Source organism: Tupaia chinensis, unplaced genomic scaffold (genome assembly GCF_000334495.1).
Source record: "Tupaia chinensis unplaced genomic scaffold, TupChi_1.0 Scaffold000014_1, whole genome shotgun sequence".
In the NCBI taxonomy this organism is placed as follows: Eukaryota; Metazoa; Chordata; class Mammalia; order Scandentia; family Tupaiidae; genus Tupaia; species Tupaia belangeri.
Window position 1 is genome coordinate 2,614,208 of NW_006159444.1, and position 14,233 is coordinate 2,628,440.

Genomic DNA, 14,233 nt, shown 5'->3' on the forward strand with positions numbered 1-14,233 from the left:
TTGCTAGTTATACGAGCCATATGACCTGAATCTCATTAGTTAATGCTTATTAAAGGAATAATAACCATGTTCAATATCACTTGTGTTCTAGGTCTAAATTAGATATGTGAAAATGCGTGATAAACTCTGTAGTGCTGTATAAAGGTAGAGTTTTGTAATTTGCTCTCGATTCATCTTCTTTCCTACTTGATTCACGCCATCAGTCTGCAGCATATCTGCATTCACCCAGTCAAATATATTATCCATTATAATTTTTTTAAGAGAGATTTTTGCTATACAGCATGTGTCCTCGCCAGAGAGACAGAGGGACAGAAAGCGAGAAATCACTCCCCCATGGGGGGATGGCCATGCACTGATCTTTTCTCCTCCATTCTCCTCCCAGGATCTTGGGCACACACATATCTATGACTGGCGTAAATTTTAAGTCACCGGGTCCAGGACTTGAACTGAGGTTGACTATGTTGGAGTCCAGTGACATAACCATTATGCCATCTGCTAGTCCCCCATCATGATATTTTTAATTGCAGTTAATCTTTTTAGAAGTACAGGCTCTGCAGAAGTAAAACAAGACATTACATGGCATTACCTCATGTGCTGCTATTTTTTTTTTCCATTCCTATCAACTCTTTTCCAGTGCTCTGCATCCTTCCAAAACTACCTTGTTGGTGGTTCTAATGCTGTGAGGAGAATTGTAAAGACAGATTACTGAAAATTATTTGGTTTTCTATTGATAAGTTTCTTTATATTGTTTAATAAATTCCATGGGACAAAAATATGCGAACCAATTATTTCTTGAGCAGAATAGCTATTTTTGTTGTGTAAGTATTTTACATTTAAATTGGTGTTACAGCTGAAGAGTTTAAAGCAGAAACTAAGTCTAAATGCTGACTGCCTGTGATAAAACTACTTTAGAATCTAGCAGTGTTGTTATTTGAATCAGAAGTAACTTGTAACAGTGGCAGTTTCTGAAGACTAGCTTCAGAAATGCAGGCCTTTAAAATCCATCCCATGAAGTTTATGAGACACCTCTAGAGTCTGACTCTATCTGATCACAGTAAAATGGGTCAAGATGGAGCACTACGTGAGTGAATGTAATGCAGTGAGTCTATGTGTTTGTCTAGTCCCAATGGATTTTTCCAGGACTTGCAAAGCGTATCTGTCAACTTCCAAAGTCAGGGCTGCAAACAATACAATTGAGAGAATTATTTCCTAATCCAGAGAGGTAAAACATATGGACAGATAATTTAAACTTCCTTGACAAACAGAACTCACCCACAAAATGGAGAGGTTGTGCATCTTGATTTTGGAGGCATGTTAGAATCACTGGGAACTCTCACACCTACCTATGCCCCCAGGGAAACCCCAAGAGGTTCTTGTTTAATTACCTTAGGTAAAGTTTCTTTTTTCTTTCTTTCTTTTTCTTTTTTTCTTTTTAAGCTTCCTAAGTAATTCTTAAGTGCTATGAGGATTAAGAACCACTGAATCAGAAGACTTGGGAGGTCTCTCCTTCTAAATATGTGTCTAAGAGTGTTGCAAGGATTTACATAATAGTTCTGATATTCCAAGAGTTAATCAGGAGGAAACTCAAATTTGTTTTATCCTGTCTGGGTTTTTTTTTTGATAAAATTTTAACCTGATTCTCATTTAAGGGGTTCTGGGAATGATAGAATTTTTTCAGTGGACTATATATTACCCAGTTAAAACTCTCTTTAAACATGACCCTTGAAAATTGGTGCCTGATGGTCACCAGACAATTCTAATGAATTCCTGCACCTGCCAGAAAGTTTCCTCTAAGCACAGCCAATCAAAGTAACAGTCATTGAGATACGCATGGGTGAGGATTGAGTTAAAAATGTAGAGACAGGCAGGGGGAAGATTTCAGTGAATCTCTAGGAAATCACTGGTCAAAACCACAGACATGAAGCCAAGGGGTTACAGACACCCTCAGAAACTTTGACCTACCCCAGTGCTTTCTTTTACACCTCCCCATTGTTTTTTTTTAAAAAAAAAAAAAAAAAAAAAAAAAAGTTTACTTTTTATTGAGAGAGAAAAAACGGAATAACATTTTTGGAACTGCAGAAAACAAATTTCAAAAAAATGAGCAAGTTATGTAAGTCAGAAAGAAAAGAAAAGAAATCCAAGTGATGAGCTTTTATATTTGAAATGCATAAAGAGAGACTGTATGACATTATGCTGCCACTCACTATCTGGGTGCACGCAGTGGGTACAGGGTGGATGGGGTGCAGGCAGAGGCTCCTCTGAGGACATATTTTACATTTGATAAGAAGTTCATATGAATTTTCAGATGACAGTTTCAATTTTTTCTGAAAGCTTTCAAATGACTGAAGATGAAAATTCTGTGAAAAAGGCTAGAAAATTGTACTGATTTAAGATAACCACAGAGCATATGCACTAGAGGGAAATTCTTCAGTACTGCCATTTTCTTCTTCTTCCTCTTTTTTTTTTTTAATTTTTGACTTGCTTGAGAGTGTATGTATTCATTGGAAAGAGAGAGAGAGAGAAAGAGCGAGCGAGCGAGTGAGAGAGAGAGAGAGAGAGAGAAAGAAGGAAAGTGAGAAAGCATCCTTCACGGGAGGTGGTCATGCCACAATCCCTTCTCTTCCATTTCTCTTTTAGGGATTTTGAGCATACATGCATATGTACCTTGTGTATTTTTCAAGCCACTGGGTCCAGAACTCAAACTGTGTGGTTAGACATGTGGGATCTGCCTGCCTTAAACCACCATGCCACATGCTGGCCCCCAGAAGTGCTAATTTTTAAGCACTTACTCCTTGATTACTGGCTAAGAGTAGGAAGAGATGTTGCCTTTCCCTTGGGCCAAATGAAGAGCTGGTGTTGAAGATGGGGTCCTGGACTGAACAGAGACAATTCTGGGTGATCGTTCTAATAAGCCAACTTCAATATCACTTCCAGAAAAAATCAATAACCTCTGCCAGAATAATCTATTGTAACTGTTGTGGTTTATGTTAACTTTGTGTTTGTATTGCTATTTTCTAATGTTGAAAAATACTGCGAGGTGATACTATGTCATTTTAACATCATGCTTTGTCTCCATCTATTAAACAACGTATAGTAAGATTGATCAAAGAAGATGATATAGTCTCATCTCATTTGTGGTCCAAATCCAACTTACTTTTTTTTTTTCCTATTGTCTGCCAACCAAGAATGGTTTTACATTTTTAAGTGGCTGGGAACAAAAAAAATCAAAAGAAAAACAATATTTTGAAGGATGTGAAAATGAAATGGGAATTGACAGTCCAGCATCCACAGGAAGCTTTCCGAAAAAGCACTCATGCTAGTTCCTTCCTGTGCAACCTGTGGCTACTTCTCACTCCAGTGAGAGAGAGAGAGCATCTTGTTGCAGAAACATAAAATATTCACTTTCTAGATCTTTATAGGGAAAACAGAACAAGGGGACCTCTCTTCATCCATTGTGTATGAGTTATACTGCATCAAAATGTCATCAAATGAAGTGAGATTTTTTTTTAAATTACTTATTATTTTAATTGACCTGAGAGAGAAAGAGAGAGAGAGGGAAAGTGAGAAAGCAAGCCACCAGGTCCAGGACTCAATCGCTGGTTCGCCATGTGTGAGTGTCCAGCGCTTTAACCACTATGCCACCTGCTGGCTCCCATGAAGTGAGATTTTTATCTTGGAGTTATTTATATCCAAACTTCACTATGGCAAATAAAAATATTTCAGTATAAAACAGGTTTTTATTTTCCAGATTGGATCATTTACGTGTCTGTGCATTTTCACTATTTTCAGCGAGAAGGAATCAGATTCACAGACCTGGCATCATGAAATTGCCGGTAGACCTGTTTTTATCAAAAACTACAGTAAAGGGGCCAGAAGGTGGTGTGGAGGTTAAGGTGCTAGATCCTACATGGCTGACTTTGCAGTTCCAGTCCCAGAATCAGTAGCTTGAAAATCATACTGGTTCTGTGTGCACGTGTGCCCAAGGGGCACATACCCTCAAGCAAATAGAAGAAGAAGAAGAAGAAGAAGAAGAAGAAGAAGAAGAGGAAGAGGAAGAGGAAGAGGAAGAGGAAGAGGAAGAGAAAGAGGAAGAGGAAGAGGAAGAGGAAGAGGAGGAGGAAGAGGAAGAAGAGGAGGAAGAGGAAAAGGAAGAGGAATAAGAAGAAGAAAAGAAGAAGAAGAAGGGAAGAAGAGAAGTAGAAGAAAGAGGCATTACTGAAGAATTTCCCTCTAGTGGATATAGACAAGAAGGAATAGAGGTGTGGCCATTGAGGGTGATTTCTCACCTCTCTCTCTCTGTCTCTGGCAAACACACATGCCCTATGGGGGAAACACACACACAGACACACACACACACACACACACACACACACACACACACACACAAAACAAAAACAAAACCAAAACCAAAACCAAAATCCAAACAAAACAAAATCCCCAAAGCAAAATAAACTACACTACAGATTTTGTAGCTTAAAAATTGCTTCAAAGTGGGACCAGCAGTTAGCGTAATGGCTATGTCACTGGACTCCCACGTAGTCGACCGTGGTTCGCGTCCCGGACCTGGTGACTTAAACTCACACCGGGCGCGTGTGCGTGTGTGCCCAAGATCCCGAGAGGAGAATGGAGGAGAAGGGATTGCAGCATGGCCATCCCCCCTGGGGGGTGATTTCTTGCTTTTTGTCTCTCTGTCTCTCTCTGTCTGGCGAACGCATGTGCCCTATAGCAAAAAAAAAAAAAAAATTGCTTCAAAGTTTGCTAAATGTAAGTATCAAGTAATTTTTGTGATAGTGCAGCAATAGTGTAGTTACTTCTTATTACATAAAAACATTTTTTCTATATTTTAGAACTTTACTAAAATTAAAAATGTAAAACTTCAGACAACTGAACTGAATTCTAAAGTATAAGCATTATCTGGACATCCACATATTTATATTATAAAAATCACAATCTTATTTAAACTACTAATTTGAAAAATAGAAGAGACTCAATTTGATTTTGAAAATTTTATTTTGATATGCAAAATGCAATATACCATTAAAAGAATACTGTGTTGTGCCTGATATCTGATGACAGGCAGTAAGTGAATAGCGTGGAAATTCATTTTGCTTTCAGGCTACTCTGTCTGATTATAATAAATGATAATAAAAACACAAAGCCCATGTTCATGTCAACAACTTTCTGCCATATTTAATGGAACATGACTTTCTGATTTTCTTTTTTGTTGTATTTTAAAAATATTTTCTTGAAGAACACTGCATATATATTCAACTATCATTTTTTGAGGATTCTGATTTTGAGAACTGGTTTTCTCCCTAAATTTATTTGTAACCCCAAAATGTAGTTGCTGGCTTTTGCAGTCATTTGAGAACATGGGTGAGCATGTGCAAAGCATGAAAACTTCTAATTCCTCTCTGTGCCGTTTCCCAGGTGTAGCCTAACTAGGCGAACTCTGCCTTCTGGTTTCAGTTCATGCAGTGAATACATGTCCTTTTTGCTTCTTGTTTATTGCCATGTTTTTACATTTCTGTGTTTTGTGTTGGTGATGACACTCGTTAAAATGGCCTCAAGCACAGGGCTAACGTGTTGTCTATGCCCTAAGTGCACGTCGTCTGCAATGGGTCTATGAAGCAAGCGCTTACGGTATTTATGCATTGTTAGGGATGAGTTACATTGATGTGGACCATGAGTTCAATATTAATGAGTCAACAAGAATACACATTAAATAAGGTGTTTCTAAATAGAATACACATAAAACTGGGTTGTGTATTGAAGAGCCAATGAAAATACTGCAACCAGAGGCTAGCAGGAACTGAGCCCTGGTTTCCCTAAAAGCAAAGCTGCATAGATTTTTACTAATTCAGTAGTGATGGTGACTTTGTAGAATATACCTATTAGTAACTTTCTATTTTTTCACTTTAAAATTTGATTTCTGTATTTCTCTTATAAGAACAGTCTATTCCCTATTCAGCTGGACAAATAAATGGACTTATGTGTATATCCACATGTAAGTGTGTGTGTGCTATGTGCGTTCGAATGCATGATTTGCTCATATCAATCCATCATACAGATCACTGCTTATGACTCAAGTGATAGAAGTTGAGTATGCACAAGCAAGGAAGTGAATTGAGAAAGTTTTCTGAATTAAAATTTACATCTGAATGATTTGAGGCAAATTTAAATTGCTAAAAACTTTGAATTAGACAGTATTTTTGAAATGTGTACTTGTGTTAGTTAAGTTTGAATGTTGAATCTCTCAGCTAACACAAAAAGAAATAGTTCAAGTATGCAAGGATTATCAAGGAACATTTTCTTAGTCTATGAGAAAATGCACAGATTTTTTTTTTTCCCACACTAGTAGCATATATTTTAGGTTACACTGCAAGAAAGTTGGTGGTAGCAGTACTTTGGGCAGGATACAGAAAGGAATGGATTTAAGTTGGGACTTGAAGAATAAAAATATTTTTAAAAGTCTATTTATTTTGAGAGAGAGACAGAGAGAGATGCAGAAAGATAAACATCCCCAACAGGGTCTCACATCATGACCTCTCCACACCCACCACACAAACTCTCAGCCAGCAAGGATTATGGGCACATATATGTGTATCCTGCTTGTGTAGGTCAGCCTGACAATGGAAGCCCAGGCTTCCATATGGTCTCCAGCCTAGCAAAACATCATGCTACCACTGCACCCCTGCAGTTGGGCTGCACAAAGGATTTTGACAGAAAAGTGAATAGATGATAGAGGAAAAACAGAGAAGAAAAAAGTAAAGAAAAAGCATAGTAGAGGTAAACAAGAAGCATAATAGAAGACAGTGAATATGTTAGGTTGACTTAATTTATCCAAACATTAATTTAAATTGCACTGATATATATTCTTAAAATTTTCCAGATGGCATGAGCCCTTGCCAAAGACAGAAAAGGAGAAAGCACCCCTCATGGAGTGTGGTAGTGCTGTAATTCCTTCTCCTCCATTTCTCTATCTGGTTGGGATTTAGGGTATGTACACACACAAGTTCAATGTGTTTTTTTCCTCCTCCCAAACTGGAATTTGAACTGTATAGTTGGCAATGTGAGATTTAGCTCTCTCTCTCTCTCTTTTTTTTTTTTTAAGAGGTTTTTGCTATAGGGCGCATGCGCTTGCCAGACAGACAGAGAGAGATAGAGAGACAGAAAGTGAGAAATCACCCCCCCAGGGGGGATGGCCATGCCGCAATCCTTTCTCCTCCATTCTCCTCTCAGGATCTTGGGCATGCATGCACATGCGCCGGGTGTGAGTTTTTTAAGCCAGCGGGTCCGGGACTCGAACAGTGGTCAACTACGTGAGAGTCCAGCGACATAGCCATTACGCTATCTGCTGGTCCCGAGATTTAACTCTCTTAACCACCAAGTCATGGGGTAGTTAATATTAATCAATCCGAAGAGTTAGTATTTGAATCATTTTAAGGTACTTACTGCTGTACACTGCTTATGTGCCCCTCACCCCCCAATTTCATGTACTGAAAACTAATCCTGATGGTGTTTTGAAGTAGAGCTTTTGGTATTTGAGTGATTAGGTCAAGAGTAAGATTGGGGAACCAGCAGTTAGCGTAATGACTATGTCGCTGGACTCCCACGTAGTCGACTACGGTTCGCATCCTGGACCTGGTGGCTTAAAACTCACGCCGGGCACGTGTGCGTGCGTGCCCAAGATCCCGAGAAGAGAATGGAGGAGAAGGGATTGTGGCGTGACCATCCCCCCTGGGGGGTGATTTCTTGCTTTCTGTCTCTATGTCTCTCTCTGCCTGTCTGGCGAGCGCACACACCCTGTAGTGAAACTCTCTACAAAAAAAAAGAGTAAGATTAATGCCTTTATAAGTAGCCTTCAGAGAGCTCATTTGCCCTTTTTGCCATGTGAGGACACAGTGACAAGATAGCTTTCAATGAACCAGTAAGTGAGCCCTCACCAGACAGAATCTGCTGGCACCTTGAGCATGGATTTTCTAGCCCCCAGAATTGTGAGGCATAAATTCTGTTGATAAGCTACTCTAGTCTTCGGTATTCTGCTGTAGCAGCCCAAATGGACCAGGATGTCTACTTGTATACAACTGAGAAGCTGTATCACTGCTTCAAAACACAAAACAAAACAGGGCCAGCAGGGGGTGTGGAGATAAAAGAAGCTGGATCCTAGGAGGCCAACTTCGCAATCTGAGTGCTTGAAAAATCACGCTGGATGGATGTGCATGCATGCTCAAAATCTTGAGAGAAGAATGAAGAAGGCATTGCAGTGTAGCCATTCCTTCTGGGGGATGATTCCTCACTTTTTGCCCTTCCTCTCCTTTCTCTCTGTCTCCAGCAAGCACAAGTGCCCTCTGGCAAAAACGAAAATCAATAAATATAAAAACAAAAATCAAATCAATCTCTACTTGACAAAATTCTTGCCTGGACAGAAACTTATATCCAGAATAGAATGATCTTTTCCTCTTCAGAACTCTCACATTCGTGAAAATACAGTTGATCAGATTTGGCAGAGTCACTGCCTCTCTGTATTAGTTTTGGGATATAACAGCCAGAAGATGAGTAATACCTGCAGGTTATTTTTTTTTTTTTTTTTAGAGGTTTTTGCTATAGGGTGCGTACGCTCACCAGACAGACAGACACAGACAGAGATACAGAAAGCGAGAAATCACCCCCCTGGGAGATGGCCATGCCGCAATCCCTTCTCCTCCATTCTCCTCTCGGGATCTTGGGCACGCATGCACACGCGCCTGGCGTGAGTTTTAAGCCACCGGGTCCGGGATGTGAACCGTGGTCGACTACGTGGGAGTCCAGCAACATAGCCATTACGCTAACTGCTGGTCCCGCAGGTGAGTATTAAAGCACGCGTCCTGTGAATTAAAGAAACAGGGGAAGAGAGAAGCACTTCCTCACCTTTGCCAACCGTTCCCTGGTCCACATATGCTTCCCAGCCCAAACACCTGCACTGGAGGCCTCCTTATTGTGGGTTCCTGGTGAGACCCTTTGCTGGCACTTCTGCTGAGACCCCCTTATTAGGATTCCTTGAGGACATTCTTCTCCACTTTCACTTAGTACTTTCCCTGCTCTTAACCTTCCCACAGCCCTCCATCAGATCCACAAAACAGAAGGAGCCCTTTTGTTTGAGGCTCTGTATAATAAAGAGATGGCTTTCCTTTTTTCTTCCCTTCCCTGCATCTGTATCCAAGCATGGGTCCCTCACCTGTGGGTTCCTTGATGAAAATGAAAATAGTAAAATTGAGGGAGTGCATCATTTCCTGTTTAACCCACTTACGTTGTCTTAGTAACTCAACAGAGATTTCACTGTGACTTTCAGTTCCACTTTTGACTTGGCCATAACCATAACACCTAGCAGCTCAGTTCTCTCTCTCTCTCTCTCTCTCTCTGACAGAACCTGTTTGAACTCATGCAGAATCTAAGGAGTTGTAAAGAAATTGTAACTTTTTATTTTTCTTTAGATGGTATGGCTGACAAAATTATAAAGAAACAGTCATCCAAGTTGCCATAGGAGATCTTAGAACCAGAAGAGATCTGAAAATTAGTCCAATTCATGTTTTAAAGATGAGGAGGGTCAGTTACACATGCCTGAAAGTTGAGCCTTGATGGGCACTTGGGGTTCTGAGCCAAGCCAAAGTTTCTCTTCTTTTATAAATTTTATCTTGGTTCCAGGGCCTTCAGCTTGAGAAAATGGAAGGAAGAAGACAAGGTTGTCTGAAGCAAGAAAGGCTAGCTAAGGAAGGCTCACTGATTATTACCACATGGGCTGCCCAGGGATCTGTGGTTTCAGCTCCCTTGTGAGGACCTTGAAATTTCCTTGAGTTTAATTATCACGAGAGATCCTTAAGGTTATCATATCATTTAAAATTGGTGGGAATGGGGGTGTAACTTTGGCTTTATAGCCTCAAATAATTTGTCAAAAGGCATGAGGGGTTTAATTTTATTTACATATCATAAAGCAGACTTCTCCCATCACCCTGAGCTTAAGCAGTAAAGTATAATAAATGCTGTATGACTGTTACCATTTCCCTCTCCACTTAGTAAAGCTTACTAAGGCCTTTCTTGAATACTAGGCAAAAAGAAAATTAGAGGGAAAAAAAAGGCTGAGTTTGTGAACTCTCTTGACAGTTCTAACTATTAGAATTTTTCTTAAGAATTTCTAATAGTTGGGATCAGCAGTTAGTGTAATGGCTATGTCGCTGGACTCCCACGGAGTCGACCGCAGTTTGCTTCCCGGACCCGGTGGCTTAAACTCACGCCGGGCTCATGTACGTGCGTGCCCAAGATCCTGAGAGGAGAATGGAGGAAAAGGGATTGCAGTGTGGCCATCCCCCCCCGGGGTGATTTCTCGCTTTCTGTCTCTCTGTGTCTGTCTGGCGAGCCCACGCGCCCTATAGCAAAAAAAAAAAAAAAAAAAATTCTAATAGTTATAAACACCTGTACTCAATGGGTCTGAGAGAGTTCTATTTATTAACCAGATTTTACTGTGATAACATAGAGTAATTTTAAAGGAACAGAAATTATGTGCTCTGAAACAAGAGCTTGTATGTTATTATTTTGATTTAGATTTTTAAGGTTCTTGACAATAGTAAATTATCATTCCCTTCTAAAAGATTCCTGCTTTCTCTAATATTTTTATCACTGTTTTTTCCCTAAAATCTCTGTGGTCTTTTATACATGTGGATTTTAAATGATGAGAGTATATGACGGTATCTTTTGTCCTCCCTTAGATTCCTTAAAAGTGCACTGTGTAAGAATCGCACTTGTTAAACCATTTAATAATGTTTTCGATGAAAGTATGAGGATGGAGGTGCTAGGAGACAGAGAGTATTGATGACAGTACCTCTGCCACCACTTGTTATATTTTTATGTTGCTGTTGCCATAGCCATTTGAGCATCATGATTCATGCAATATAGTGAAAAATACTACCTTAATCTGCTTTAAAAAACTAAATATTTGACCATTCAATAGTATTTGTTGAATTTTAAATGGTGGAAGGAGGAGAGCATTTCCTTTCAATACTTTAACAGATGCATCATTACACCCACCATTTTAGCAGACACAATAACACCCTGAGCTGATCATTTTGTAGTTGAAGCTCTGTAGTCTGGAGAGAATCGTTTAAATGCTCTCAGTGAAATATGTACCCCTTCTTCAACCTTCGGCTTCCCCATCTCTTCGTCTGTCACAGAAAAACCTATTTATCTGTTTCATGGTCACACCCCCAAAGGATTGTCTGACGTTGGAATTGAACATATAGCCTGCCACAGGTGGGTGTTCGGGGTCACCTTTCCAATAGTACTGCATTCTGTAGAACATTCAGCACGGAGAATAAGGCATAATGTCACGTTTTTAGTAAGATGCAATGGCACCATCTTTTTCCAAGTCAACAAGAGGTCGGACGTAATGCCTTTAAAAGCCACCCAGCAACCTCTGTAACACTGGAATAAAACCAATCTGTTGGTTTCACAGCTGGCTGCTGCTCAATCTGCCCTCTTGTTATAGAACAGCACAAACTAAAGGGGAGAAAATCGAGGAAGGAAAATTCCAAGGAGGAGCAATAAAAGAGAATAAAAGATTATGTTTCAGATAGCAAGATTTGAGAGGCTTTGGTAATTTCCATTTCATGCTTTTGTTCACTAAGATTCCAAACATCAATTTGGGATAATTTGTTATTCCCATGCTATTACTGCTTGCTAAACTCGCTCTGTCAATCTAATAGTTGCATTACCTCCAGTCATGATTTCCCACTCTAATAAACAGAAAATTATGTTAACCCAGAAAGATTCCCTAGTATTGAACTAATGAATTACATGTTCTTAGAGAAATTGTCTATATTTTTGGTGCCTCAGTTTACTCATCAAGCCTAGAGCATCTCTGGGTCCTCTATGAACTTAAGATGCTATGATTATTTTTTTAAGAAAAAAATGAGAAAATTTTCCCTTTATAAGGCAGGCCTTTAATTATGCTTTAGATCGTCACAACTGCAGAATTAGACTTGGTTTTAAAATCACTAATATGAACCTTTTGTTGGATGACATAAAACAAATGTTTTAAAAAATAATTTCCTTCATTGATTCCCTTCCTGTATTTCTCTTCTGTTGTTAGCTTTCTTCTCAATAGATGGTGCTCTTTTCTCAGAGACACTACTCATCAAAAGATCAGGGAAGTAAGCTTTTCTCTTAACAATCATTAATTAAAGAAATCAGACACAGAAGTAGAAAGAATCGATTACAAGCAATTTGTAGTGCTGTAGTAATAAAAGCATAATAGGGTGAATGATTGTAAAATGATTCAAGAGCCCCGCTGAAATCTGCAATAGTTACTTTCTGAACAGGGGAAGCGAGAATATAATTAAATATGAAAATGCCACATTTGCTACACACATAGTACCCCAAATGGAAAAAGCTCAAACCAGGAGCCATTTTCAAGTGTTAAAATACTAATCTATTTTAACAAAAGGGAATATGTCATACTTCATACTCACATGTAGTATTTGAATACACGTCAACACCCGTGCAACATCGACCTCAATTAATGTTGAAAGCTTACTTTATTTCCCAAATAAATCTGGAACATCTGGGTTCACAGGAAGTGGGCCACAAACTCCTTTGAAACAACATCACAAGACAAAGACTCCCCCCCCTCCAGGGTATCCTATATAACTTTCTGTGTGACAGTTTCTAAGGCAGAATTATGCATCTTTTGGTCACTCCCAATTAGTCCCAGCTTCTGGAGACATGGAAGAATGGTGCGGTCCAGCAGTTCTCCTGAACCAGGCTACCTAATTCAGAAGCAGTTTGTGACCCAGCAGCTTCCAGTTGCAAACTGAGCAAGGCAGTGTTTGTTGCCACAAAGTAACACTACTGCAGAAAAGTGTCCAGAGAACTTCTACCTAGTGAGACCTCAGGATGACAGGAAGAGTGGGGTAAATACTGTGACCAGGGGAGAAGGGGTGGGGCTGTTGTTCAGCAAAGAACACCTAAAGAAACAGTAGGGAAGTTGCCAAGACTCATCTCTTAGGACAACTGAGAAGACGAGGGCCCCCAGAATGAGGGAAAACTAATCACAATTCCTCTCCCATTTCCCCACAACTTATTATTTCCATAGCTTCTGCAGGGGGACCTCACTGCATAATGTGCCCAGAGCCCTCTTGGCTTTGTAGAAGGGAGAACTCACTGGAAGAACATCCTGTTCCCAACCACCAGGTTTATGGCTTCTATGAAAGCAACTTCTCTGTTCCTGAAATGTTGGATTCATCAAATGAGAAAGAGAGAACGAGAGATAAAAAGAGAGAGAGGCAGGTTATCTCCCCTCTCTCTGGGCTTAGGTGTCCCTCTGAACCTCTTTCAGCCTCCGCACTCTGCTCAGAGCCCTGGCGCCCTTCTTACCTGACAATCACGTACATGACCAGGAAGTTTCCGAAGAGCCCCACCACGCACACGACGGAGTAGAGGGCCATGATGGTGATGGCCGTGACCATGGAGGGACTGCCTGTCGAAGGGCACAGGCTATCGCTCCCGCCGCGCTCGGTGCGGTTCGGACCGCAAGGGTCGGACAGGTTGCCATCCAAGTGGGACAAGTTGACCCAGGAACCCGGGCTTGGTGGCGCGGAGCAACTTGAAGAGTGCGCGAAGGGATCGGTGCAGTTGCTGGCGTTGGTGGGGACGGCGCTGCTGTCCATGTTGCTGCCAGCGGCTGGGGACCACGGTGCGCGGGGACCCAGAGCGCCCGGACTTTGCCGGCTCCGCGCGCCTCGGTCTCGTCCTGTGGCCTCTGCAGGGCTCCTGCTAAGGGCCCGGGAGCCGGAGAGGAGCGTCAGGCACAAGGCGGGAGCCGAGCATCTGATGAGACGCGCTGCCTGCAGCCCCCTCCCACATGAGTAGTGCACAGAGGCACAGCCCCAGCCGCAGGCGCCCGGCGGGGAAGTGCGAGGAGGGCCGCGCGGGCCCCAGGCTGGCGGGGAGGGAGGAGAGGGCAGGGGAGGATTTTGCGCACAGCGATCAAAGGAGCCGGTCGCCTCCCCCGGCACTCCGCTGTGCGAATGCATCCGAGGAGGGGCCTAACAGGGGAAGGGAGTTGGAGACAAGGTGGGGAGAGAGACAGAGTTCTGTTTTTTTTTTTTTTTGACAGCAGCAAAACATAAGAAAGAAGACAGACATCACTCTTATTTCCAGCCTTCTAATTGAACAGGAAAGACACTGGCCTGTCGCAATCTTA

At 41.2% G+C, this 14,233-nt stretch overlaps 1 protein-coding gene across 1 annotated transcript in view; it reads right to left on the reverse strand.

Moving 5' to 3' along the window:
* Positions 1-13,795, reverse strand: part of OPRM1 (opioid receptor mu 1) — a 64,136-nt gene extending 50,341 nt beyond the window's left edge. The window contains exon 1 of the mRNA XM_006139989.3: positions 13,405-13,795. Within this exon, the coding sequence (XP_006140051.1) occupies positions 13,405-13,697 (293 nt within the window). The 5' untranslated portion in view covers positions 13,698-13,795. The remainder of the gene's footprint in view (positions 1-13,404) is intronic.
* Between the last annotated feature and the right edge of the window lie 438 nt (positions 13,796-14,233).